Source organism: Phacochoerus africanus, chromosome 14, assembly GCF_016906955.1.
Source record: "Phacochoerus africanus isolate WHEZ1 chromosome 14, ROS_Pafr_v1, whole genome shotgun sequence".
In the NCBI taxonomy this organism is placed as follows: domain Eukaryota; kingdom Metazoa; phylum Chordata; class Mammalia; order Artiodactyla; family Suidae; genus Phacochoerus; species Phacochoerus africanus.
The window spans coordinates 5741896-5769620 of record NC_062557.1 but is presented as its reverse complement, the minus strand read 5'-3'; the positions used below and the strand labels follow the sequence as shown (position 1 = coordinate 5769620).

Below are 27725 nucleotides of genomic sequence, written 5' to 3'. Positions count from 1 at the left end.
TAGCCCAGGAACTGCCATATGCCGCAGGTACGGCCCTTAAAAAAGACAATAAATAAATAAAATAGGGATTAAACAACCCACCCTGCCTGCCACCTCACGGGGTTATTGAGGAGGCTTAGGGCTGAGAGAGATGAAAGGACGTTGAACGCTGCAAAGTGTACCAGGGTTGAGATGCCAGTTTCCTTGGAGCCCCGGGGCCCCAGGCCTTGGCTCTTCCCTCCCTCCTCAAATTGCCCCCAAAGGAAAACAGTTTTCTTTGCAGGCAGAACACATGGGTTCCTCTGCAGGCTCTTGGCCTGGGTGAGTTGGGGGAGGCGCCTGGGAGAAGGTGCTGGGCTCGGCATTTGACTACTCCTACCCCACACCTGCTCCTAAGGCCCCCGAAGGGAGTGTCCTTTGTACCCGAGATCACAGGGGTGGATGGTCCCAGAAACTCCCCAGAGCTTCCCCACGGGGGCTGGGCCCTGAGAAGGCCAGGGCCGACCTCTGAAGGGGAAGGAACCCATCGTGGTTTATTAGCTCCGAGGCCACCTAGCAATCTGCAGCCGGTTGGGGTAATTAGCCCCTCTCTGCTTTGATCTGGGCCCATGGCCTCCACGCCTGCACGTCCTACGCGTCCCTCTACCCTGAGGGTGGGCTGCAGGAAGGGGAGGCTTTTGCCCTCCAGAGTCCCAGGGCTCCTCCAGGCCATGCGGAGGGGTGGGGTTCAAATCTAGCTTAGACGCTTAGAAGCTGGGTGACCTTGTGCCTGTCACCCAGGCTCGTTATGAGGATCGCATGGGGTTAGATCATTTTGGTGCTAAGCACGGTGCTCCCAGAATGTTAGGTGCTATTTTCAGGGGCTGCCTGCCTCCCAGGGAGAGAGAGCCCCCAGGGGCTTGTTCCCAGCGGCTGAGGGTGCCCTGCCATTTTCCTCTGATTTTCCAGACCTCTGGGGTCTGGGCTTCCCTCGATGGTTTCCCTTCCTCTGGCAGAAGGGAGCTGTGGGCAGGGCTTCGGGTTCTCGGGATATGAGGGTGCATACATTATGAATGGGGGATGTCGGGGCTCCTGGGGGCCTGCCATTCTCACTCCTAAGGGAGCAGCCTATGGGTGCTGGGTGTGGGTCTTGGAACCTCAGCACCTCCCCTCCCCCGCCCCGGGGCCTGGGTGACCCCTGTTGCCTTCTGTTGCCCCTGATGATGCTGGCATCTCACACCCCAAAAAGGTGGCCAATTCCAGTGGAAACCGGATAGACAGGCTCAGTGACAGGGAACAACCCCCGCCCCAAGTTCAGACCGTGCAGCGGCAGGGTGGGGCTGAGGTGGGGCTGGGGAGAGGAATCAGCAACCACCCCCCTCACCTCCCCCAACCTGCCCCCAAAGTTGGCTGCTCCCCCCCCCACCTCGGTCCTGGCCCACCTGGGAGGGGAGGCTCCAGGGATTCCTTCTTCCTTCCATTCACTTTCTAGAGATGTGTATTGAGGACCTGCCGTCTGTGGGGCTCTCAGATGATAAGGCCTTTGCCCTGGAGGACTTTTATAGTCTGGTGGCAAGAAGGGTGCTGATGGTCTGAAATTCCACTTGCTGGGCGTGGAAAGGGGGGAGGGGAAGTTGGGGGGGTGCTGGGGAGGGGAGGGGATTAGTCTCATCTAGGCTCTGAGGAAATGGAGGAGCCCGAAGGGCTGGGATTGGAAGGGGGAGGCCAGATCCTGGAAGGCTGGGGAGCCTGGGTGGTCCTACCCACACCAGCCCCGCCCAGCCCCCAGCTGTGGGGTCGAGGGAGGCTGGCACCGGAGAGTCAGTCTCACACAGCAGCATTTGGTGGATTTTGGGCAGGGGTGATCGATCTCATTTATGGTTTAGAGAAGGTAATTCTGGGCCTTTCTCTCTCCCCCTCCCCCCCAGCCTTTCAATCAGAAGCAGGTGAACTCAGAGCACTGGGAGATGGGCAGTGCCTGGATGGGGCTTGGCAGCGGGGCTGGGGCACAGGGTGCTAATAGAGCAATGGGGTTTTGTTTATTTTGGTTTTTTTAGGCCCCACCCTATGACATATGGAAGTTTCTAGGCTAGGGGACGTAATCGAAGCTACACCACAGCTACAGCAATGCCAGATCGGCGTCTTCTACCTACACCACAGCTCACGGCAACACGGGATCCTTAACCCACTGAGCGAGGCCAGGGATCGAACCCTGGTCGGGTTCCTGAGCCCCTAGTTGGGTTCCTTACCACTGAGGCACGATGGGAACTCCTTTTGGTTTCTTTTGGATTCGAGTGTAGTTGATTTATGCTGTGTGACTCTCTGCTGCCCCGCAAGATGATTCAGTTTTGTGTAGTTCTTGGGTGTGTTCTTTTCCATTACGGTTTATCTCGGAATTGAACACGGCGCCCTGTGCTGCCTACAGCAGGGCCTTGTTGCTGATCCATTCCACGTGTTAGAGTCGGCATCTCCGAACCCCAGACTCCGGTCCCTCCCTCCCCAGCCCCTCACCTTCAGCTGCTGCCAGTCCATTCTTGAGGTCTAGAGCATGCTTCTCACCCCCAGCACTGTTGACCTTGGGGGCCTGTTGGGCCCACTGTGCCATGAATCGGTCTAACGGCACCCCTGGCCCCGCCTCCCCGAGATGTGACAACCCAAACTGTCTCTAGACATTGCCCGGTGTCCCCTGATGTGACATGGCCCCCAGTGGAGAACTATTTAGGGCGCGAGGCTGATGAGACCCAGTGAGAAACAGAGTATAAGAGGGAAGGGGCGGGTGTCCTCCGTGACGGTGGGGTCTCCCTCCCAGCTGGGCAGCAGTGCCACCCCGCCCCACCCCCCCAACGGTGGGGAGCCCAGGAGGGTAGAGGAAAAGGGATGGGCGTGATTTGGCCAGAACAGCAGCAACGCTGACGATTGTTCATTCATCGAGCGGCAGTCGTGCCCAGGGGTTAGTGGCGCCAACCCCACTGGCCTGACTGCCCGGGTTCACCCAGCTGGGTGGCCCTGGACAGGTACCCATCTCTGAAGTGGAGAGGAGAGCTACCTGGCCGTGTTGGCATGTGGATTAAATGGATTGGTGGATACACAGCTGGAGCTTGCAGTATCTGCAGCTCTGTGAATGTTTGCTGCCTTGAGGATGAGTTTGGAGAGTCTTGGCACCAAGCCAGGGTCCCAGTAAACAGTGGGACACACGGAGGTGAGCTCTGAGCCTCGCTTCTGGGGAAGCAGGCAGTGTCCCACCAGGACCCGTGACTCTAGTCACCTCTTCCAGGAGCTCCGTCCTGGATGCGCCAGGCTGCAGTGGCACCATCGCTGGCCTGTCCCAAGTGGCTTACAGACCCTGGCTGCGGGTGCTGCTGCTGTTGCTTCCTTTTTTTTTTTTTTTGTCTTTTTAGGGCCACACCCGAGGCATATGGAGGTACCCAGGCTTGGGGGTCCATCAGAGCTGTAGCCGCCGGCCTACACCAAAGCCACAGCAACGCCAGATCCCAGCTGCATCTGCGACCTACACCACAGCTCACAGCAATGCTGGATCTTTAACCCACTGAGCGAGGCCAGGGATCGAACCCGTGTCCTCATGGATACTAGTCAGGTTCATTACCGATGAGCCACCACGGGAACTCCAGACCCCAGCTTCTAAACCAGTGCCAGGCCTCTCCCTCCAGCACTTTCTGGCCAGACTCCTTGACACCGCCCCCCCCAAGTGAGATGCCTCGAGAAAGCAGGACATCGCCCCCAGGGCCCGAGAGCAACGTGTCCTGTTTCTTTGGGTCCAGTACCTGGGATGGGGTGCAGTCTGTAGAGATCCTTGGAACCCTCTGCTGGACACTGATTGTCCAACAGGCAGCTCCAGCCCACCAGGGGCTCCAGGTGGGCAAGGCAGCACGGGGTTGGGGTGGGGACTCTGGAGCCAGGTGGCCTGGGTCCAGATGCCAGCTGTGCTGCTTCCTCTTGAGTGACTGCAGCCTCGACCTCTCTGCTCCTCAGTTTCCTCATCTGTAAAGTGGACGTTGTAATAACACCTGCATCCAGGTGGGTGCGCTGAGGGGGTTAAATTGCTTCGAATGGCACCCATGCGCAGCTGGTGCCGTACCAGGCTCTGCCTGGTCTTCGCCCATCTGGTGCTTCCACCCTGCAGGTGAGGAGACAGGCCTGGAGGGGGTGCAGGCTCCTGGTGCCACCTGCCAGCAGCTGTGCACCTTCCATCTCCGCCCGCTGAGGGCAGTGGGTCCTCAGGCCTGATGGGAAGGCGGAGAAACCAGCCAGCAGTGCCCCCAAGGCCACTGAGGCCCAAATGCAGGAACTGCAGGACCCACTGGCCACCAGAGGAGGAAGGAAGTGACTCCAAGGGGATAAAAGCTCCTGTTAAAGTAGAATCCCTGCCTTGAAAGTCCCCTGAGGTCCTGCCTCCCCTGGTGAAACCTGCCAGCCGGTTGATGAGGGTGCCTGGGCCCTTCCTGCCCGCCCCCCTCCCCCCCGCCTGCCCTGAACAAACAGCGTGTTCCTGACCAGCTGCCCCTGTCCAGGGCCTGGCTGCTTTGTCTTGGCTTTTGCGTGGCCGGGCCGCTGGTGTCAGGTGACAGCCACACAGAGAGGACCAGGTTGCTGCCACGGCCAGGAATCTGGACTGACCACACCCAGTGTGGGGCAGGGTCTCCCATCCCCCCCACCCCCACCCCCCACGCCCCACATACCCCCTGTGGCCCTGGGCAGTCTTCTTTCCTGCCCACCCCCCTGCCCCCCACAATAAGTGCTGGGGACCCCTCAACCCTCCATCTTGGACGGGGTCCTTCCTTGCCGGAGGCAGGATGAAGGGCCCCCTCGGTTTCAGATACCACCTTTGCTGGTTCCCTTCTGAGAACCTGGAACGGGGTCCTGGAGCCCCGAGAGACAGGCTAAGGTTGCACTTTGGCAGCTCCTGCAAATCTCTCCTTTCCCAACTCCCCGCTAAAAGAGTTCATTGTTCTCTCCTGCCTTGGCAGAGGCCACCGGAGCCAGGTAGCTGGGTGGGGGCAGTGCCAGGGAGGCTAGATGCTGAGCTCAAGGGGTAGGAGAGGTTGGCCCCATGGCTGCCAGGCGTCCATCAACCTCCAAGCTTGAACCTGAGCAGGGGACGGCCAAGGTCTCAGGCTGGGAGGGCCAACCCTGGAATCCAGGCCTGGGTCCCAGACAGAGCCCACACCCCAGCCACTGTCCTGGGTGGAGGGATGATGGGGGTTGCTGTGGGCCTCGGAAGTGGGTGGGGGTGTTTTCTTTAAGGGAGGTTATATACCTTCCTGGCTCCAGGCTCCTGGAAACGTACCTCAACCCTAAACAAGCCTGGGGCAGGTGGGGGGCCGAATCTCTGACCTTGTGGACCTGGTGCTCTGGGGGGAGGAACGGGAGGGGCAGCCAGGGGGGCAGAGGAGCTTCACAGACCCTTCTGCTTCCCTGGGCCTCTGCACCGCCTCCCCCCCCCATTAACTGACCCTGTTCTCTCCTTGTATCCAAATCCTTTCCTTCCCCAAGTCCCCCTGTGCCTCTCGGAGCCGATCTGGGGTCCCCACACCTCCTTGCTCTGTTGTGCCAGGTCCCCCAGTTCAGGACTTTGCCTTGTCACACCCTAGTGCCTCAGTCGGGGATTTGTGGGTCTATCTTGCAAGTGGGTCTATCTTGCAAGTTGAAGCCGGGCGCCTCCCCTCCCCAGGGAATCTCTGGTCCCCACCCTCTTTGCATTTGAATCCACCCTCTTGGCCCCAGCCAGTTAGGGTCCCCTTGAAATCTCCTCCCCTTATTTTGTTTTTGAGGGCGCCTGGGTCCCTCCAGAGTTGTCAGCTTGGAGACGATGCCCCAGGGATACAGAGATGAGGAAGAACCTTAGAAGGAAGCCGCGGGGGCTTAGGGGTCGGGTGGTCGCCGTGAGGCTCACTGTTGCTGCCAGGACAGCCCTGCCCCGTGCAGTCGTTAGCATCGTCCCCCCCTTTACACCTGTGAAATGAGGCACAGGGAGCCCAAGTAGCTCGTCCAGGTCCAGGCGCCTTGTAAGTGGTAGCGGGGGAGTCTAAACTTCATGAGTCTGAATCGGTAGCTGTTCTTTCTAAACCAGCCTGTGGAAAAGAAGGTGGTTCTGGAGGGAGGGGTGGCATAGAGTCCCCAGGACCCCGAAGGAAATGAGGAATGAGCATGGGTGGCTGAACAATAATGGGCCCAGCCTTTGCTTCCCTCTGGGTTAGGAAGCGATGAACCGCAGCAGGGGTGACTCAGATGAGATGTTAGGAGAACTTCCTGCCAGTGAGTTCCTGCCTGAGCAGCTGACAAAAAGCTGCAGTTTTCCTTTGGCTCGACTTTCCTGCTCATATCCTGATGTAGAACTGACTAGGGTGGCACCTCGGTCCTATAGGAAGATGATAGAAGTGGGACTTAGGAGTTCCCTGGTGGCTCAGAGGGTTAAGGAGCTGGTGTTTTCCTATTCTGGAGTAGGTTCCATCCTTGGCCCAGGAACTTCTGCATGCCACAGGTAAAGCCCCCCACCAAAAAAGTAGAAGCCACATTAGAAAACGTTTTAGAAGTTCCCGCCATGGCTCAGTGGTTAACAAATCCGACTGGGAACCATGAGGCTGTGGGTTTGATCCCTGGCCTTGCTCAGTGGGTTAAGGATCCAGCGTTGCCGTGAGCTGTGGTGTAGGTCACAGACATGGCTCAGATCCCACGTTGCTGGGGCTCTGGCATAGGCTGGTGGCTACAGCTCCGATTAGACCCCTGGCCTGGGAACCTCCATGTGCCACGGGTACGGCTCAAGAAATGGCAAAAAGACAAAAAAAAAATGTTTTAAACAAGTGAAATTAATTTTGATAACACTGTTTAACAATGTCAAATATATTATTGTTTCAACATGCAGTTAATAGATTTTTAGACAAAAAAATAAATAAAAAAATAAGGAGTTCCCATTGCGGCGCAGCAGTTAACGAATCTGACTAGGAACCATGAGGCTGTGGGTTTGATCCCTGGCCTTGCTCAGTGGGTTAAGGATCCAGCGTTGCCATGAGCTGTGGTGTAGGTCGCAGACGCGGCTCGAATCCCGCGTTGCCGGGGCTCTGGCGTAGGCCGGTGGCTACGTCTCCGATTCGACCCCTAGGCTGGGAACCTCCGTATGCCGTGGGAAGCGGCCCTAGAAAAGGCAAAAAGACAAAAAAAAAAAACCCAAAACAAACAAACAAAAACGACATTAGATTTTTTTTTATTATTATTATTTTTTATGGCTACACCTGCAGCATGTGGAAGTTCCCAGGCTAGGGGTCTAATTCAACTGCTGCTGCCAGCCTACGTCACAGCCACAGAAACACCGGATCCGAGCCACGTCTGCAAACTACTACAGAGCAGCTTGCAGCAACATTGGGTCCTTTACCCACTGAGCAAGTCTAGAGATCAAACCTGCATCCTCACAGACACTATATCAAGTTCTTAACCTGCTGAGCCACACCAGAAACTCCTCTTAGTTTTTTTGGTTTTTGTTTGTTTTTAGGGCTGCACCCCCGGCATGTGGAAGTTCCCAGGCCAGGATTTGAATTGGAACTGCAGCTGCCAGCCTACGCCACAGCCACAGCCAGATGTGAGCCGCATCCGCAACCTACACTGCAGCTCACGGCAACGCCGGATCCTTAACCCACTGAGCCGGGCCAGGACGCAAACCCACAACCTCATGGATACTAGTCGGGTTCATTACCACTGCGCCACAATGGGAACTCCCTTGGGGTATTGTTTTCTAACACAAAATGTGTATTTTATACTTACAGCACATCTCAGTTTGGACGTTAATTTTCTTTTTTTTGTCTTTTTTTTTTTTTTTTTTTTGCTATTTCTTGGGCCGCTCCTGCGGCATATGGAGGTTCCCAGGCTAGGGGTCGAATCGGAGCTGGAGCCACCGGCCTAGGCCAGAGCCACAGCAACGCTGGATCCGAGCCACGTCTGCAACCTACACCACAGCTCACGGCAACGCCGGATCCCTAACCCACTGAGCAAGGCCAGGGACCGAACCCGCAACCTCATGGTTCCTAGTCGGATTCGTTAACCACTGCGCCACGACGGGAACTCCTGGACGTTAATTTTCTTTGGAAATATGTGATCTCTGTTTAGAGCTTGGAAGGTTTACTGTTGAGAAAGGAGACCTGAGGCTCTGGTCTGCCTGACTCTAGCCCCTGCTCCTGGAGAACCCGAGAACACACCCCGAAAGCGTCCTAATAACTGAATTGAGCTTCCACCCTTGAATTTGAGTTAAACTCACATTGCAAGTTCACTTCCTTGGTAACAGTAGCCACGTGGCAAAGGCTCAGGATCTACGCACGGCTGGTGGCTGTTGTACTGGGCCTCAGGGCCTGGGCCCCCCACTGGCCACCGGGCTTCTGCTAGATGTCACCCCCACCCCCCGAGTCCTCCACATTCCAGAGGCTTTGGCCCTGAGCTGCTGCTGGTGGTGCTCACGGGGACATGCCCTGTCATCTCGGCCACATTTTCCCCAGCTCTGACTGCTGGCTTCCCAGGGCCCCAGCAGCCTGGGGCTCGCCCAGGCCTGGTGGGGGCTCCTTGGGCTGCGTGTCCCACACACCCCATTCCGTGCCCTGCCCCCCTTGTCCTGGGAGATGTTTACATTCCAGACACGCTGCTATCTCCCTATGGCTTTTCCAGGCTCTGCATTTTTCACATAGCTGAACAGGAACCTGGGCTGACCGGGGGGCTCCCGCTGGCCCACATCCGCCCTCCCAGCTGTCCTTTCCAGGTACAGCCATTTGCAGGACAGACTGTGTTCCCGGCAGAGAACCAGGTCTAAGGCGCCCCCACACTTGTGCGGCCCCAGAAGAGGCCGTCTTTGGAGCCCGCCTCCCTGGCCGACCCCAGCACAGGGCCTCCTTCCCGGAACCACTGGACCAGATGAGCAGGAGGGCAGTAGTTGAGTTTGTTAGGCTATCATGCCAGCTGTCACCAGGACCTCTCTCTCTCAGCCCCTTTAAGACCACACGAAGCATGGAGCAGAGCCTTGGGCCTAAGGAGAGCTGCCTTGCTGGGGCAACCTTTTTCTGCAGGGCAGTCTCCATGGTTTAAAAAATAAAATCTTTGAAGTAGCTGGCTGGCCTCCTTTGTCCTGCTCTAATCTAGCTCTACAGGTTCAGTATCCCCGGGGAGTAGGGTTAGCTAAGAAACAACCAGAAACCTCCCTAAAATGATGTGTCCATCTATGTTCTAGTGCTTGCATCCGTGCTTTTCAACCTGTAATTCTACCCCCCTGGGGCATCTGCCTAAGGAAATATGGAGGTGCAGGCAAAGATTGGAGCCCAAGAAAGGCCATCAATGCAACCGGCAATTGCAAAACCTCTTTAAGAAAATATCAGTGTTTGGAGTTCCCGTCATGGCTCAGTGGTTAACGAATCCGACTAGGAACCATGAGGTTGTGGGTTCGATCCCTGGCCTTGCCCAGCAGGTTAAGGTTCCAGCGTTGCCGTGAGCTGTGGTGTAGGTTGCAGATGCGGCTTGGATCCCGAGTTGCTGTGGCTGTGGTGTAGGTCAGAAGCTACAACTCCGATTCAACCCCTAGCCTGGGAACCTCCGTATGCCGCAGGAGCAGCACAAGAAATGGCCACCAAAAAAAAAAAAAAAAGTCAATGTTCAATAATAGAGATCTGGTGAGTTAGGGCAGCTCCACCTAAGAAATATTCTTCAGCCACTTAAAAGTCATTTTAGGGAGTTCCCGTTGTGGCTCAGCAGATTAAGAACCAACTAGGATCCATGAGGATGCAGGGTCAATCCCTGGCCTCGCTCAGTGGGTTAAGGATCTGGTGTTTCTGTGAGCTGTGGTGTAGGTCTCAGATGCCACTCAGATCCCATGTGGCTGTGGCTGTGGCGTAGGCCGGCAACTATGGCTCTGATTTGACTCCTAGCCTGGGAACTTCCATACGCCAAGAGTGCAGCCCTAAAAAGCAAAAAGAAATAAAAATTAAAATTAAAAAAATATAGGAGTTCCCGTCGTGGCGCAGTGGTTAACGAATCCGACTAGGAACCATGAGGTTGTGGGTTCGGTCCCTGCCCTTGCTCAGTGGGTTAACGATGCGGCGTTGCCGTGAGCTGTGGTGTAGGTTGCAGACGTGGCTCGGATCCCCCGTTGCTGTGGCTCTGGCGTAGGCTGGCGGCCACAGCTCCGATTCGACCCCTAGCCTGGGAACCTCCATATGCTGTGGGAGCGGCCCAAGAAATAGCAAAAAGACAAAAAAAAATAATAAAATTTAAAAAAATAATAAAAAAATATAAAAGTCATTTTAGGGAGTTCCCATTGTGGCTCAGCAGGTTAAGAACTGACTAGTATCCATGAGGATGCAGGGTTGATCCCTGGCCTTGCTCAGTCAGTGGGTTAAGGATCTGGCGTTGCTGTGAGCTGTGGTGTAGGTCTGCAGATATAGGTCTGATTTGACCCCTAGCCTGGGAACGTCCTTATGCCACAGGTGCCACTGTTTTAAAAAAAAAAAAAAAGTCATTTTAGTGCTTTTAACAGCCTGGGCTGGCTGCTAGTGGAAAAACAGATTATAGAGCCGGATGTGTGTGTGTGTGCATCCTTGTAGTCCCAATTAGGTCTCCGAGGGTTCTTTTCCCCTTCATATATTTTTATTTTATTCTTTGGCCATGCCTGTGGCATGTGGAAGTTCCCAGACCAGGGACTGCACTACGCTGCTGCAATGACAACACCAGATCCCTAATCTACTCTGCTACCAAAGAACGCCTTGTTTTTATTTTTAAAAAAGATTCCCTTCCATGATAGTGCTTTCAAAATATCGGCTTTGTTCCCCATGTTGTGCGATACGTCCTTGAGCCTGTTGTGCACACGGTCGTTGACAGGTCACGCTCCCAGCCCTGCACAGCCCTCCCCACCGCGCCCGGCCAGTAACTCGTTTGTTCTCTGTATCTGTGAGTCTGCAAAGACCAGGGGAAAAAAGTAGTGTTTTTTTAGTTTCCACCTGTAAGTGGTATCTTGTCTTTCTCTGAGTCTCTGTATAAACCCACATGTGCCTATAGGCAGACCCTCACCCTCGTTACCAAGGGTTCCTCGGGTGGTGGGCGTATGGGTGACTTTTGGTTTTCCTTTTCCAACTCCTTTCTACGTTCCAAGTTTTCTTCCACGTGTCTTACTTCTCCTGTGAGACATGAGCAAAGGCGTGTGTCTCCATCAACACTCCAGAGGCTTCCTCCCCGGGGTAAATGGCGGAAGGGACCTCGCAGTGGCAGCGGGGGCATTTGTGATGGCAGATGTTCCGCAGTGGAAGAGCCTCAGGTGGCCCAGGGTTGGGAAGGCAGCTGTGGGTTCCGTTAGACCCCAGGGGTCCGCCCGGAGCTGCAGGGCAGTCAGGCTTCCTGAGCGACCTGGTGCCTTCTCTGTGCCAGGCCCCCACCCACCCCCACCGCCCCAGAGCTTCCCTGCCCCCACCTTGCACCCCTGCAGGAGGGCTGGGTGGGACCCCCCACAGGCTGGGTGGTGGAGGAACCGGGTCGGGATTCCTGGAGAGCAGGGGGCCAGCATGGTGTCTGGGGAGAAGGCGCTCCTGGGGAGGGCCACGTGTCCAAAGGCCCCGTCGGGAGTGGACTGAGGGTGTGGACCTGATCGAGACCGATTTCCTCATCCTGCTCGGGGTGGCTCTGCTGCGGCTCCTCCATCCGCCACCGACCCTCCAGGCCGTGGAGCGGGGGGAGGGATGAGGCATCTGCAGGCCTGTACCTGCCCGGTTCTCGTTGCAGACAGTGGAGCATGGCTTTCCGCACCAGCCCAGCGCCCTCGGCTACAGCCCCTCTCTGCGCATCCTGGCCATCGGGACCCGCTCTGGAGCCGTCAAGCTGTATCCTTTTCTTACTCCCAGCTCCCGCTCAGGGATGCCCTGGAAGGGGACGGGGCCATAACATCAGCGAGATTCAGGAAGGACCCCCATCTAAAAGCAAGTTACAGCTGACCCTTCTTGCTCCCAGGACGATCCAAAAACCCTCTTAGCGACCAGCCCTGAACGCAGTAAGTGGAGGCAGCTAACGGGCTAAGAAGTGTTGCTTTTTCTTCCCCCGCCCCCACCCCGGAAGGGTTTGTAGACTGGCCTCAGGGCTCTGTCCAAACCAGAGACTGGGTGGCTTTGGGTTCTTGGTTTGTTTTTCAAGATTTATTGATGTGTAGTTGGTGTACAATGTTGTGATAATTTCTGCTGTAGAAGGAGGGGATTCGGTTATGCATATACACATACCTGTTCTTTGGCAGATTGAGACAGGGTGGCTTTGGGTTCGAGGAGCAGTGCTAAGGCAGGGTCTTCGCTATGTGCACCCCCACATACACACACACCCCCTGGAGAGTAGGGTGGATTCCTGGTTGGGATGCTCTAGTGCCTCCCTCTCAGAGGTAAGCCCACAAGTTCTGCCGCCTGCCTGGGTCCTCTGGGCAGGGCTGGGCTGCAAATCTGGAAGCCCCACTCCCAAATCTGACCTGAGCCCCCAGGGTGAGGCAGGGTGGGACCTGGAGGACTGGGAGGCAAGAGACCACCTGTGGAGAGCCCAGCTGGCAGCTTCTCCAGCAAGGTGCTCACCCCTGCCCCCTCTGCTGCCGGGACGGGGAGGCTGGGTGTAGTGTACATACAGAGGGCAGGTCCCACACCCACTCGGCCCTCCTCTGCTGGTTAATCAGTGCCAGGCCAGGGCCATATCCTGGTTACAATTCTCAGTGCCTAGATTCCCGGTCCTGGCTGCTGTGGGTGGGCCCGCGGGTGCCCTCTGTCTTCTCACAGCTGCCACCATGTGGACGGGTCTGTTGTAGCTCAGGTTATGGGGGGGGCGGTGTGTGCCAAGAACAGCCTAAAAGTTGCCGAGATACAGCTTCGTACTTCTCAGGAGTCACCCCCACCTGGGGACAGCTCTCCCTGGTTGGCTGGCCTGGCCCCCTGCTAGAGGGAGAGAGGGAGCCTGCCTCCCCACCCTAATTCCCCCCACCCTTGGGTCCTGCTGCCTGGGGCGAAGGTGAGCCTCTCTCTGCCGCTGGGTATTTACACTCTTTGCTGGTGGGCCCAGAGGTCCTGGCAGGTATGTTGTGTGGATATGGATGGATGGCGGGGGTGAGGGGTGTCCTGCCTTCTGGAGCTTTTCCTGAGCCAGCTTCTCCCAGCTATGGTGCCCCAGGGGTGGAGTTCATGGGACTGCACCACGAGAACAACGCCGTGGTGCAGATCCACTTCCTGCCTGGCCAGGTGAGCCCGCCCCGCCCCACACGCTTCCTGGAAAGCCGTGCAGAGAGCAGCCACTTGGCAGCCCTGGGCTCCGTGCTGATGGGGGCGCCTGGGACAAACCTGCCTTTCCCAGCTGCGGTCACCCCAGTGTGCAAAGGCCACGTGAACACGGTCCGTCCCTGGTTACCGAGTGACCACGCCCCCACCGCCTTTCCTCCCTAGTGCCAGCTGGTCACCCTGCTGGACGACAACAGTCTGCACCTGTGGAGCCTAAAGGTCAAAGGCGGGGCGTCGGAGCTGCAGGAAGATGAGAGTTTCACGCTGCGTGGACCCCCAGGGTAGGAACGCGGTCTTGCTCTCCCAACCAGCCTGCCCCGAGCACCCAGCTCCAGGCAGCCCTGGGAGGAGCGGGCAGCACTGCAGCCTGCCTCCCCCCATCTCCACATCCCGGAAGGCGTCCAGGAAGGGTTTTCAGCCTCCTAGCCCAAGCTCTCTGCCATCTGGCTCCTGTCTTGGGAAGAAAAAGAACCAATATGGGACTTCCTGGTGGCCTAGTGGATTAAGGATCTGTCATTGTCACTGCTGTGGCGTGGGTTAGATCCCTAGCCCGGGAACTTCTGTACGCCACAGGCGCAGCCAGAAAAAAAAGAGAGCTCCGACTGTGGCTCAGCAGGTTACAAACCTGACTAGTATCCTTGAGTCTGCGTGTTTGATGCCTGGCCTCGCTCAGTGGGTCGGGATCCAGCATTGCCGTGAGCTACGATGTAGGTCACAGACACAGCTTGGATCCTGCATTGCTGTGGCTGTGGTGTAGGCCAGCAGCTGTAGCTCCAATTCGCCCCCTAGCCTGGGAACCTCCATGTGCCCCGGGTGCACCCCTAAATCAAAAAAGAAAAGAAAAAGCCTCAATATGTTTGTCCTGGCTGGAGTCTGTGGACCTCATTAAAGGACCTCATGGGCCTGCTTCCCTGGGGCTGCTGAGGGGGTCAGGGGCCCCTCTGCGCTGGTCTCCCCTGCCTGGGCAGCAGCCAGCTCACGAGCCATCATTCCCGTCGCAGGGCTGCCCCCAGCGCCACGCAGATCACCGTGCTCCTGCCCCATTCCTCCCGCGAGCTGCTCTACCTGGGCACCGAGAGCGGCAGCGTGTTCGTGGTGCAGCTGCCGGCCTTCCGCAGCCTGGAGGACCGGACCATCAGCTCGGACACCGTGCTGCAGCGGTGAGCCCTGGGCCCCAGGCCCTCCTTAGGAACCCGTCCCCTTGAGTTGGGCCTGGCCTTCGCTTCTCTCTGGAGTCCTGGTTCCACCTCAGGAGTTGATCATTTCCTGGGACAGACTCTCAGCTCCCCACCCATCGCCCAAATGGGTGAGCGCCCCAGCTCGAAAAGGGGTCTTGGCAACGTGTCACCTCATTTAAAGGTGAGGAAAATGAGGCTCGTGATGACTGTGTGATGTTACCAGCTCTCAGTCCAGTGTTCCTGGCGCTGATACCACCTTTCAAAGCCCCAGGGGCTCCACGGCGGGGTGGACAGAGGCCCGCACCCCCGCGGCAGCTCAGGCGGCTTCTGCTCATGCCTGTGCCTTGGCGCCTCTGCTGCATTTCTGTTTGCACGCCAGCTCCGCAGCCCCAAATCGCTGTCGGCCATAGCCCTGAAGAGTTCCTGAGATGGTTTCAGAATCTTTGCTCCTTAACGGTGGTGTCTGTGGCAGAGAGGGTGTCAGATCGGGTCTGGATGTGGAGAAGGGGGGGCCTGGGCCCCAAAGGGGGAGGAGACGGAGGAATCCAGCAGGAGCTCCCGGGGGCCAGGTTGGAATCAGTGGAATGTATGCAGGAAAGAGGACCAGGGAGGGAGTTCCCGCTGTGGCTCCGTGGGCTAAGAACCCAACTACTATCCATGAGGTTGCAGGTTCAATCCCTGGCCTCCTTCGATGGGTTAAGGATCCAGTGTTGCCCCAAGCTGTGGCATACATAGGTCACAGGTGCAGCTCAGATCCAGCGTGGCTGTGGCCATGGTACAGGCTGGCGGCTGCAGCTCCAATTTGGACCTTAGCGTGGGACCTTCCTTATGCCCCGAGTATGGCCCTGAAAAGAGAGATGAAAGAAAAAGAGGAGCAAGGAGAAGGCCAGGGTGCTGGGATGTGGAGCTGCTTCAGGCTCCAGCTTCCTAAGGGCTCTGGACCAGGCTGTAACATGCACAGTCCTCAGGCCCCAGTGATGGTGAAGCAGGAGCGGGCTGTCCATGGCAGGGCATCGCTGGCTTCGGAGGATTCCTGCTTGGGGCTGCATTTCTGAGCATGAACCTCTGTCCTCTCGCTCAAGCAGAGTGGGGTCAGGCCAGCGTGACCATGGTCAGAAAGGACTGTTCGCAGGACTGCAGGCACGGCTGGTGCTCGCCAGAAGGACTTGTCCCTTAGCCTGTGGTCGTGCCAGTGGCTATGCCGGTGCCTGCCTCCCCCTTGCTGGTGGGAGGCTAGTCAGAGAGGAGCCCCTGCTGGGCTTTCCCAGCCCGTGTGTCCTGGAAACCCTTCCTATCTGTCTAAATCCTTGCTCTAAATGTAGAAGGATTGAGCATAGCAAGGCCCTCAGCATCCAGGCTGTTTCCATATCCTATTCACTGTCCTCGGTGTTGGCTTTTGGTCCCATGCCTGCCACCTCCTGATCTTCTATTGGCTGCAGCTGCTCCAGACTTCACATCAGCATTCCAGACCCAGAAAGGGGGGGAGCAGGTCAGAAGTCAAGGCTCAAAGCCAGGCCAACTGATACAGATTTGTTTTGTGAGTCTTAAAAAAATTTTTTTTTTCTTTTTTGGCCACTTCACAACATACAGATTTCCCGAGCCAGGGATCAGATCCAAGTTGCCGCAGGCAACGCCAGAGCCTCCCACTGTGCCAGGGTCGGGGTTCAAACCTGCGTCCCAGTGCTCCAGAGATGCTGCCGATCCTGTTGCACCACAGTGGGAACTCCCTCAAAACTTTTTTTATGAAATAACCACCACCGTACAGAAATGCACTGAGTTTAACGGATTCCTGTTAAGTGGACATCCATGCAGTCAGTGCTGGGCAGACAGACCTTTGCCAGCCCCCCAGGACCCCCAACTGCCCTTCCCACTCACAGCCCTCCCCCCACCCCACCACCCGCGGTAACCAGCACATGGACTTTTCTGGACACGATGCCCTTGTCTTTCTTTTGCAGTTGTGCCACCTGCAGGTGCATCCCGGGGGGTTTCCACATCACCGTCCAGTTCTACCTGTTGCTTCTCCCTCCCCTTGGTGATGTGTCTGCTCACCATGCTGGCACGTTTAGTGCCCGCTGCTTTGTAGGCTGTGTGTATGGCTGTGCCTTGCTCTCAGCCGTGCCCCGAGGGGACAACGACGACATGGGCTCACGCTGCTCCCCTCCCCCAGGTTGCCAGAGGAGGCCCGCCAGCGGCGGGTGTTTGAGATGGTGGAGGCTCTGCAGGAGCACCCTCGGGACCCCAACCAGATCCTCATCGGCTACAGCCGCGGCCTCATCGTCATCTGGGACCTGCACGGCAGCCGCGTGCTCTGTCATTTCCTCAGCAGCCAGGTAGGAGCGGGGGGCCTGGGACACGGGCGGCTGCCACCTGGTTCTCCCTGGCCCCGCGTAACACGTGCAGCCCTGTCTGAGGTGTGGGAGCGCAGGCGATGGACCCACCGCCCCCGACCCCAGCCCGTGCCATCTCTCTCGCCCCTTTCCCACTGCAAAGCAACTGGAGAACGTTTGCTGGCAGCGGGACGGCCGTCTGATTGTCAGCTGCCACTCCGACGGCAGCTACTGCCAGTGGCCCGTGTCCGGCGACAGCCAGCAACCAGAGCCCCTGCACAGCTGTGTGCCTTACGGTCAGTGCTCTGCCCACCACCTGGGATCGCCTTCCAGAGGGCAGGGCAGCGTCCTCTCTGTGCCCAGCCGTCCCTCCTGCTTTCAAGTGTAGGTGGCCAACTCCTAGAAGCAAAACCTGGGGCCCAGAGAGGGTGCAGGCTGTGTCCAAAGCCACACAGCAGGCCTTTATTGGGGCACTGCTCAGGGCAAGACTCCTAAGCAGAGGTCTGCTCTGTGGGTGTGGGCGTGGGGGCGTCTGTGCCATGGACCCACAGGAGGGAGGGCCGTTCAAGCTCATTCCGTTTCTTTTAGGTCCTTTTCCTTGCAAAGCTATTACCAAAATCTTCTGGCTGACCACCAGGCAAGGGTAGGTATCAGTGCCCTCTCCCGTTCCCTTTCTAGAGCCTTCCAGGCGGGGGTCAGGGGTGGAGAGGGGGCTGGAAAGGCGAATGCCTGGTGAATGCCTTTGATCCCACACGGGGGTCTCCAGGGAAGGGCGAGGGGGCCCTTCATACCTCTCACCAACTAACTCCTAAAAACCACCCCCAGTCTTTCCACCCACCCAGGGAATGATTCAGACCCACCGGCTTCAAACTCTGTTGTAGCAGAAGACCTGTGTCCTCAAACAAAATCACAGAGAGATCTGATGTGTGGGCAGAAGAGGGTGGGGGGCACCTCTCTGAAGCAGGAGTGGCTCGGAGACTCAGAGCCTGTGGCCTTCAGGCCCCCCACCCCGACTCACCCCCAAGTCCTCCTGGACTGTTGTGGTCGGGAAGAGATGGGGTCTGCGCCCCAGCCCCTCTTGGTGACCTTGAATAAGTCTTCACCCTGAGCCTGGCTTCGCTCCCAGGCCCTGGCACAGAGGCCCGTCACAGCCCCGCCCCACGCCCGGCTCAGCCCCTGGTCGCCCAGGGCAGTGTCGGGAGCCCCGGCCCACGCCCAGCTCTCCTCTGCCCTCCAGGTCGACCTTCGCCATCTTCCAGGGCGGCATGCCACGGGCCAGCTATGGGGACCGCCACTGCATCTCAGTGGTCCATGATGGCCAGCAGACGGCCTTCGACTTCACCTCCCGCATCATTGACTTTACGGTCCTCGTGGAGGCAGACGCTGCGGGTAGGCGCTCGGAGCAGGTGGGGAGGGCTGAGTGGTGGGGAGGTCCCCGTCCCCCATCTGTAAACAAGAGGAAGGGCCTTCGGATCCCAAAGCCGCCCCACTCTGAGCCCCTTTGTCCCATCACGCCTCTTCTCATGCCCTCAGGCTGCTCCCTCGCCTGCCTTCCTCGCTGGCCCCACCCTCCGCCCACCCCAAGCTCTCTTTGCGCTTCGCCAGCTCAGCTCAGACTCAGCCTAAAGGGGGCAGATCCGTGCCGTTGGGTTTAACACCCACCTGGCGGAGGCAGAGGGCCCCTGGCTTGGACATCCTTGTGGGGTGGGGCAGGGAGCAGTGCGTGGCCTGCAGCTCAGCCAGGCCAACGAAGAAGGCCTGGGTCAGCTTCCTAAACTGGGTGACAGGCAGGACCCGAAAAGGCTGGTGTTGAAACCAGCGAGGAGGCCTGGCGGGAGATCTCCCCAAACCCCGAGACCCCCAGGGGAGGCCCTGAGCTGTGTTCCCCCAACCTCGCCCGTGGCCCTTTGGAGGGGAGTCCGGCCCGCTTTCCTCCCTTCTCAGCCTCTCGCTCCTCACACCTGACAGCGTCTCCGGGAGCAGGGCCGGTGTAGGGTGGATTCTTTTCCATTTTCTACCTCGATGATGATGCCATCTGCAAACAAAGACGGTGTGATTTCTTCCTTCCCAACCTGCATCCTTGCCGTTCCTTTTCTTGCCATCCTGTGTGAGCCAGTACTTGAAAGGGAGTGGTGAGAAGAGGCATCTGGCTCTGCTCCTGATCTCAGTGGGAAAGCTTCAAGTTTCTCACCATTACGTACTACCGTAGCTGTAGGTGTATTTTGTTTTTTGTGTGCCCGCAGCAGATGGCGGTTCCCAGGCTAGGGGTCGAATCCTACACCACAGCAACACCAGATTCCAGCCTCGTCTGCAACCCACACCACAGCTCATGGCATCGCCGGATCCTTAATCCCCTGAGCGAGGCCAGGGACTGAACCTGTGTCCTCATGGATGCTAGTCAGATTTATTACCCCTGAGCCATGACGGAAACTCCAGCTGCAGGTCTTGTAGATGTTCTTTATCGAATTGAACAAGTTCCCCCTCTATTCCTAGTTTCCTGAGAGCTTTTATCCTAAATGGATACTGGGTTTTGTCCATTTTTTTTTTTCCTGCATCTATTGCCATGATCATGTGATTTTTCTTTTCTCGCCTGTTGAGAAATGGATCGCATTAATTGATTTTCAAATGTTGATGTAGCCTTACAAAGCTGGCATAAATCCCACTGGGTTGTAGCATGGAATCCTTTTTCTGCGTTGTTGGATTTGGAACTTGTCTTTTTGTTTGCTTTTGTAGGGCCACACTGGCGGCACATGGAGGTTCCCAGGCTAGGGATCTAATCAGAGCTGTAGCCGCTGGCCTACACCACAGCCACAGCAACTTGGGATCCAAGCCACATCTCCAACCTCCACCACAGGTCACGTCAACACCAGATCCTTAACCCACCGAGTGAGGCCAGGGATCGAACCCGTGTCCTCATGGATACTAGTTGGGTTCGTTACTGCTGAGCCACGCCAGGAACTCCAGAACTTGTTTTTAAAGTGCATGTTCCTTGGCTCCAACTCCAGAGCTTCCGGTTCCGCAGGGCCGGACTGGGCAAGCTGCTTTTTGGTGGCTCCTGCAACCCCTGACCCTTGGCCTGTCCCCACAGCCTTTGATGACCCCTACGCCCTGGTGGTGCTGGCCGAGGAGGAGCTGGTGGTGATCGACCTGCAGACGCCGGGTTGGCCGCCGGTCCAGCCTCCCTACCTGGCCTCCCTGCACTGCTCGGCCATCACCTGCTCCCACCACGTCTCCAACATCCCCCTGAAGCTGTGGGAGCGGATCATTGCCGCCGGCAGCCGGCAGAACACACATTTCTCCACCATGGTATGCCCGGCCCCCCGCCCAGCCCTGCGCGCCCCCCGCCCCCCAGGGCCAGGCTCCCTCCTGACCGTCTCCGTTGTCTTCCCCCAGGAGTGGCCCATTGACGGTGGCACCAGCCTGGCCCCGGCCCCGCCCCAAAGGGACCTGCTGCTCACGGGGTAGGTGGCGTTGACGGTCCGCTCCTCCTGCCTAGTGGGATGTGTAGGGTGGGAGCAGAGCCCAGAGGGGTGCGGGCCAGGCCCGGGCACCCCTGGCCCGGCACCCCTCTCACGGGTGGCAGGCGGGCTCTGCCCACAGGCACGAGGATGGCACCGTGCGGTTCTGGGACGCCTCGGGCGTCTGCCTGCGGCTGCTGTACAAACTCAGCACCGTCCGGGTGTTCCTCACCGACACAGACCCCAGCGGGAGCCTCAATGCCCAGGGCGAGGACGAGTGGCCCCCACTCCGCAAGGTGAGGCCCCGGGGACCACTGGGTGGGGGGGGGTGGGCAGGTCGCGTCCAGCACTTAGGGCCACTCACGGGCCTCCCCTCCCCGTCAGGTGGGCTCTTTCGACCCCTACAGTGACGATCCTCGGCTGGGCATCCAGAAGATTTTCCTCTGCAAATACAGCGGCTACCTGGCTGTGGCCGGCACAGCAGGGCAGGTAGCAGGCTGGGCTGGGTGTGGGGAGCAGGGCAGGAGTGATGGGGTGACTTGGGGCAGCTTCCAGGCCCACAGGCTTCCTTCTCAGCTTTGGAGGGCAGCAGGGACGGGAACCAGCCTCCTGAGTGCCCACTGATGGTGTCACCAGGAGCATCACCTGCCCCTGTGGCTCTGACTTGTCCTGAACGGAGGTTCCCTGATCCCATTAGAGGAGGCCTTTGGGATGCTCGTTTCTCCTCCAGAAACGAGAATTAAGGGCTGTGGTTGGACACGCCTGCCCCTGGTGGGGCCCTGGGCCCTGGCTCCTTTGCTGTCCCTGTCACCAGGGTCCCTGAGGTCCTGCTGTCCCTTGGTGCCGGGGGTTTCTCAGCCCATCTGCCGCCCCGCCCAGGTGCTGGTGCTGGAGTTGAACGACGAGGAGGCAGAGCACGCGGTGGAGCAGGTGGAGGCCGACCTGCTGCAGGACCAGGAGGGCTACCGCTGGAAGGGACACGAGCGCCTGTGCGCCCGCCCGGGGCCCGTGCACTTCGAACCCGGCTTCCAGCCCTTCGTGTTGGTGCAGTGCCAGCCCCCGGCCGTGGTCACCTCCTTGGCCCTGCACTCCGAGTGGCGGCTCGTGGCCTTTGGCACCAGCCACGGCTTCGGCCTCTTTGACCACCAGCAGCGGCGGCAGGTCTTTGTCAAGTGAGCACCCCGCCCGGGGCGGCCGGGGCCCAGGTCTGGGATCGGTGCCTGGATGGGCAAGGTCCCTCGCACCCTGGTGTCCCTGACAGCCCGAGGTACCCCCTAGGTGCACGCTGCATCCCAGCGACCAGCTCGCCCTGGAGGGCCCGCTGTCCCGTGTGAAGTCGCTAAAGAAGTCCCTGCGCCAGTCCTTCCGCCGGATACGGCGCAGCCGGGTGTCCAGCAGGAAGCGGCGGCCCGCCGGCCCTCCCGGAGAGGTGAGGCCCGGGCCGGCCACCAGCTCGGGCAGGGCTCAGAGCAGCCAGCGGCAGGTCCCACCTCCCCCGCCCACCCCTGACTGCTTTGGCTGAAGGCACAGGCTCTGGGCTGTCCTGCCACCCACCAGCCCTGTGACCTCCCATCTGTCACGCTGCTTCTCGGTGCCTCGGCTTCCCTACGTGTGAAAGGCCGTCCCTGTAACGCCTCAGGGTCAAGTCCTCAGTCAGTAGTAGAGGCAGGTGGCGGTGGGGGCAGTGGCCGGCCTTCCCCGGGAAGGACCGCTCTTGAGCCACCCTCAGGCCTGGCCCGACCCACGGCAGGGGCAGGAGGGGAGCACCCGGGCAGAGCGGACCGGCCTGCAGAACATGGAGCTGGCGCCGGTGCAGCGCAAGATCGAGGCCCGCTCGGCGGAGGACTCGTTCACGGGCTTCGTCCGGACCCTCTACTTCGCGGACACCTACCTGAGGGACAGTGAGTGGCCGGCATGCGGGCGTGCTGGAGGCTGCTGCCTGCTGGCCAGTGTGACCCTAGGAGGGAGGGGTGTCCCCTTGTGAGCCGGGGCGGGTGGCGGGGGACGGGAGGGTGCCCCCCGGCCTGGCTCTTTCCCTCCTCTGGCTGGATCTCCGAGTCCGGGCGCCCTGGCTTCGTAGCCAGGCTCCACCACTTTCGAGAAGCATGACCTTGGACATGTCACTGAGCCTGTCTGGGTCTCGGCCTCTCCCCCTGTGAAATGGGGGAATGGCTTCCTCCTAGAGTGACTGTGAGGGTTGGGACATGCCACGGGCCTGCTGGTACCCAAGAGGCCCTAGCGAGACTCCCTGGCTCTCTCTCCCTTGCTGCCCTCCTGCCAGTCTGCTGCTGCATCTCAAGGGCTGAGCTGTCCTGGGTTCGGGGTCATCTGCATGGGGCCCTGGGTTGTCGGAGAGCCTTTCCCGTCGACACCCAGCAGGTAGCCAGGGCCCACAGCAGCTCCACTTGACAGAGGGAGAGGTCGAGGCTTGCAGAGTTTGCTGGCTTGACCTTGGAGTCAGAGACGTAGTGAGCGGCAAGGCCAGGAAGCAAGCTGAGGTCCCCTGGCTCCCCTGACCCCCAGAGCCAAGGCTTAGATGTAAAGCTTTACCTCCTGGCAGGCTCCCGCCACTGCCCCTCGCTCTGGGCGGGCACCAATGGTGGTACTGTCTACGCCTTTGCCCTGCGGGTGCCCCCTGCCGAGCGGAGAATGGATGAGCTGGTGCGGGCAGAGCAGGGTGAGTGCTGGGGCCAGGGAGGGCGGGGGCGGGGTGCTGTCTCCAGCCCCGCCCATCGGCCAACACCAGCCCCACTGCCCACCTCCATCCCCGCAGCCAAGGAGATCCAGCTGATGCACCGAGCGCCCGTGGTGGGCATCCTGGTGCTGGATGGACACAGTGTGCCCCTTCCCGAGCCCCTGGAAGTGGCTCACGACCTGTCAAAGAGCCCGGACATGCAAGGAAGCCACCAGCTGCTCGTGGTGTCGGAGGAGCAGTTTAAGGTGCCTTGCAGGAGGGGGCGGGATCCCCCGGGGATCCTTGGGACATCGCACAGGCTCAGACCCTGGACCGTGATGACGGTGGCTGGGACTCACTTGAACTTGTGTTTGTAGTTGGTGTGTGAGGGCTGCAGAGCTTGGAAAGGGTTGGAGCAGGCTCGGCAGGGAAGTTGGGTGGGGGCGTCCGGCAAAGGGCCGGGCCCAGCGGCAGCACTGGGCAGGGAAGCGAGAAGTCCTCACGTGGCTGGAAGAAGCACTGCAAAGTGGTCTGGCCGCAGGTGTGACCGGCTGCCCTGTGCCCTAGGTGTTCACGCTGCCCAAGGTCAGCGCCAGGCTGAAGCTGAAGCTGACCGCCCTGGAGGGCTCGCGGGTGCGGCGGGTCAGCGCGGCCCGCTTCGGCAGCTGTCGAGCCGAGGACTACGGGGAGCACCACCTGGCCGTCCTCACCAACCTGGGCGACGTCCAGGTGGTCTCGCTGCCCCTGCTCAAGCCCCAGGTGCGTTACAGCTGCATCCGCCGGGAGGACGTCAGCGGCATCGCCTCGTGCGTCTTCACCAAATACGGCCAAGGTGTGCAGGTGGCGGGCGTGCCCGGGCCTCTACGGCAAGGGGGGCTGGGGGCAGGGACTGCTGGGAAGGGCAGGCAGGGGCACTGCGGCCATGGCCAGACTCCTCAGATGGAGAGCTCTGGGAGAGGCTCTGGCCCCTGATCTCCCCGGGACGGAAGCTCTGTCAGCAGCCACAGGGCCCAGGACACACAGGCCGGCCTCACCTGCCAGGCTTCTCGCCCCCAGGTTTCTACCTGATCTCACCCTCCGAGTTTGAGCGCTTCTCTCTCTCCACCAAGTGGCTGGTTGAGCCCCGGTGTCTGGTGGATTCAGCAGAACCGAAGAACCACGGCCGGCCCCGCAATGGATCGGGCCCTGAGACGGCCTTGAGCCGAGCCAGGTGAGGAAGAGGACAGGTGGCCTTTGTCCTAGGCCCCTCCTCATCCCCCGCCCATCCCAGGTGCCCATGGTGGGGGGGGGGTGCAAGGTCCCCTTCCCTGTGACCTGAGCCCGCCCGCCCGGCTCTGGCTCTGCTCTGGCCTGCCCGCCCTCCCGTGCAAGCTGCTCAGCCTCGCTCTTCACGGGGAGGAGGGCTTTCTCAGCCGGAATGGGGAGCCTTACCCTTTCTCCCCCCGCAGGAACTCAGGGAGCCAGAGTGACGGAGAGGGTAAGCCAGGCCTCTGGGGCCAGGGGCGTTCGGGGACAGAGCACACCTGGGCCCAGACCTGGGGGTGGAAGGGGGATCTCCAGGGGAGCAGGTGGTGTTCGGGCCGGAAGTAGAAACGGCTTCCCTTCCAGTCCTGGGCTCTAGGCTCCAGCCGCCCCCACCGCATAAGCAGGGGGCGGGGGCAGAGGAGGGCCCAAGGCTCACCTGACCTGGCCTCTGCCTTCCAGAGAGGAGGTCCGGCCCAGTCATGGAACACGCGCTGCTCAATGATGAGAGTGAGTCGGGGCAGGAGCTGGTGGGCTGGCAGGAGGCACGTTGGGGCGGGGTTGCTTGGAACACCGGGGTAGAAACGAGGGCCGTTTCCCTGGGGTGGTGGGGGGGAGGCTTGGGTCTGGCCCTGGCCCCTGCTGGCCTCACCAGGCCTCTGCCCCCCCACCCCCACCCCACGTGCCCTGCAGGGGTCCTGAAGGAGATCCAGAGCACCTTGGAGGGAGCCCGGGGGTGAGTGACTGCCCAGGCTTGCCAGGGTGGGCCCCAGGGTGCCAGGAGAGGGCTGGGAATAAGGTCCTTGTCTGGAGTCCCCGCGGATGGTGACTGTACTGTCTTTGGCCACGCAGGAGCTCTGGCGATTGGCATTCGCAGCGAGTGGCCGTGGCGTACAGCCTCAGCAATGGGGGAGGTAGGGGCTCTGGGCACTGCTGCCCGGTAAGGGGGGCTCCTGGGGAAGGATAGGAGGAAGAGCCCCTGCCCCCACTCCCCAAGAGCCTTAGGTCCACGCCAGCCCTGACCCATCACGTGACGCCGACGGCCTGAAAACCTCCGTGTCTGGGCTCAGGCGGGTGACTCGGGCCCTGAGCTGCTCTGTCTCCTTCTGCAGCGGAGTGAGCCGGACGCGCATCCAGGCTGCACAATGAACACACACTACTGAGGGCTCTTCTCGGGCACTGGGCCGTGCGGGGGCTGGGGGCTCCCCCAGTTTCCACCCCCTGCTGCTGCTCCTGGCCTCGGGAGAAGAGGGACCCTGGGCCCCGGGGGCTGTCCCTCCCGGGGCCTCGACCGTCTCAGTCCTTTCTCAATGTTGCACAGTTTTTAACCCCCTCCGCCCCCTTTTTTTGTAGTAGGCTGGGTTTTAAATTATAAATGTTAACTGCCTCCGGGCGAAAAAGAGTTTTTAATAAACACCTTATTACCTCTTCACTGGACTGGCCCAAGGACTTTAATTTTTAAATTGTGCAGAGATTTTTCCACGGAAATAGAAATGACCCTTAGCTGGTCCCTCGCCTTTGGCCCTGGGGTCCGTCCCCTGGCCCAGGCTGGTGCTCAGGAGAATCTGTTTGGTTTTTTTAAGCTATTTGAATCAGATCAAACTGTGTTTGGTTGTGTCTGAACACTATATGCCTTTTCTCTCTTTGGGAATAAATGATAAAACAGTGAACCGAATTGAGTCTGTCTGACTGCATACCTGGGTCGGGGACAGAGGGAGGCGCCTAGCTGCCCCCATGGCTGGCCGTGCCTCGCTCAGAAGGGGAAGACACCGTGGCCTCTTCCAGACTTCGGGAAGGACTGCGGGGTACTGCGGAGGTGGAGGCAGTGCCCGGAGGTCAGGGTCCTTTATAAGCCAGGGGCTTGATATTACTGGGCTACCTTTTCTCTCTCTCTCTCTCTCTCTTTTTTTTTTTTTTTGGCAGCACACATGCAGAATTTCCGGGCCAGGGATGGAACCTGCACCACAGCAGCAACCTGAGCCATTTTAGTGACCATGCCAGGTCCTTAACGCACTGCGTCCCAAGCGAACTCCCTGCCTGGGCTACATCGTTGTTCACCTGTCTTCATTGAGCACCCACGATTTGCCAGGTGCTTGGGGACCAGAATTGGCGAAGGGACTAACGGTCCCCGCCCTTGTGGGGCTCACGGTCCTAACAAGTGCAGGGAGTGTTAGGAGGGCAGTCCAGGGGCCTGTGAGACAAGTGCCCCGGCAGGTGACCAGGAGCTGGCTGGGCAGACTCTTGTGCAGGGAGGATGGAGGGAAACAGCAGTATCAGAGGAGCTGGTCTGCTTGCCCTGGGAGCGAGGGGAGAGCTGAGGGTGGCTGGCAGGAGGCGAGCTAAAAGGGCGGGGGCACCAGGAGCCTTATGAGGATGAGGGCACTGCCATGTGCCAACGGAGCCACCCTGGCCTGAGTAGGGGAGGGGCATGCTGGAAGGACAGGCTCAGGGAGCTGAGGGGGGACCTGTGGGATTCTTCAGATCAAGAGTCTCTGAATTTTGGAGAGTTCCCATAGTGGCTCAGGGGGTTATGGACCCGACTCGTATCCATGAGGATGTGGGTTTGATCCCTGGCCTCAGTCAGTGGGTTAAGGATCCTGCATTGCCGTGAGCTATGGTATAGTTTGCAGACACCGCTCAGATCCCGTGTGGCTGTGGCTGTGGGGTAGGCCGGCAGCTGCAGCTCGGATTCCACCCCTAGCCTGGGAACTTCCATATGCTGTGGATACTGCCCTAAAAAAAAAAGGAGGAAAAAAGAAAAAAAGTCTGAATTCTGGAACTTGGGCCTCCAGATATCCCTCGTTTCTCCTTAGAGGAATACTGGGGGCTCACTGAGATGGATCCCCAAGAACCACCAGGAGTGAGAGGGACAGTTCCCCAAAAGAAGAAAAATGCTGGAGTTCCCGTCATGGCACAGTGGTTAACGAATCCGACTAGGAACCATGAGGTTGCGGGTTCGGTCCCTGCCCTTGCTCAGTGGGTTAATGATCCGGCGTTGCCGTGAGCTGTGGTGTAGGTTGCAGATGCGGCTCGGATCCCGCGTTGCTGTGGCTCTGGCGTAGGCCGGTGGCTACAGCTCCGATTCGACCCCTAGCCTGGGAACCTCCATATGCCTCGGGAGCGGCCCAAAGAAATAGCAAAAGACAAAAAAAAAAAAAAGAAGAAGAAGAAAAATGCTGCCCCTGGAAGAAGCAAAGGGGATGCTGGACAGAAAAAGACAAAGCCACAGAGGGGTGGGAGTGGCACAGCCTCTATAAGACAGTCTGGACTTTATCCTGAGACAGTGGAGGCATCCGAAAGGCTTTAAGATGAGACCTATGCTTCAAATGACCACTGTAGTTTCTTTTTTTTTCCCCTTTTTTGGCTGTGCCTGTGGCATGCAGAAGTTCCAGGGTCAGGGATCAGACCCATGCCACAGCAGCGACCTAAGCCACAGCAGTGATATCACCAGGTCCTTAACCTACTGAGCCACCAGGGAACTCCAAGACCACTGTAGTTTCGATCCTAGCAAATGACTTACCTGCTCTGTCTGCATCAGTTTCACCTGGGAAATGAGATGGACATAATGTCCCCTCATGATCTTTGGTGAGGTTCATCTCAGCCCACGGGGTAGGGGTGAC

General features: G+C 59.0%; 1 protein-coding gene across 9 annotated transcripts in view; it reads left to right on the top strand.

Annotated features, from left to right (window-relative positions):
* Positions 1-25775, top strand: part of LLGL2 (LLGL scribble cell polarity complex component 2) — a 37783-nt gene extending 12008 nt beyond the window's left edge. For 2 of the 9 annotated variants that reach the window (XM_047757273.1, XM_047757274.1), the window contains 22 exons: positions 11713-11810; positions 13109-13190; positions 13392-13507; positions 14228-14386; positions 16572-16734; positions 16895-17027; positions 17320-17374; positions 17969-18120; positions 19820-20192; positions 20332-20485; positions 20574-20678; positions 21069-21361; positions 21468-21618; positions 21919-22090; positions 22750-22866; positions 22963-23129; positions 23431-23695; positions 23920-24073; positions 24312-24340; positions 24568-24615; positions 24799-24841; positions 24958-25775. In XM_047757273.1, coding sequence (XP_047613229.1) covers positions 11713-11810; positions 13109-13190; positions 13392-13507; positions 14228-14386; positions 16572-16734; positions 16895-17027; positions 17320-17374; positions 17969-18120; positions 19820-20192; positions 20332-20485; positions 20574-20678; positions 21069-21361; positions 21468-21618; positions 21919-22090; positions 22750-22866; positions 22963-23129; positions 23431-23695; positions 23920-24073; positions 24312-24340; positions 24568-24615; positions 24799-24841; positions 24958-25072 — 3144 coding nt within the window. In that variant the 3' untranslated portion in view covers positions 25073-25775. The other 7 variants (XM_047757278.1, XM_047757276.1, XM_047757279.1 and 4 more) reach the window with 7 other exon arrangements.
* Positions 25776-27725: the final 1950 nt, after the last annotated feature.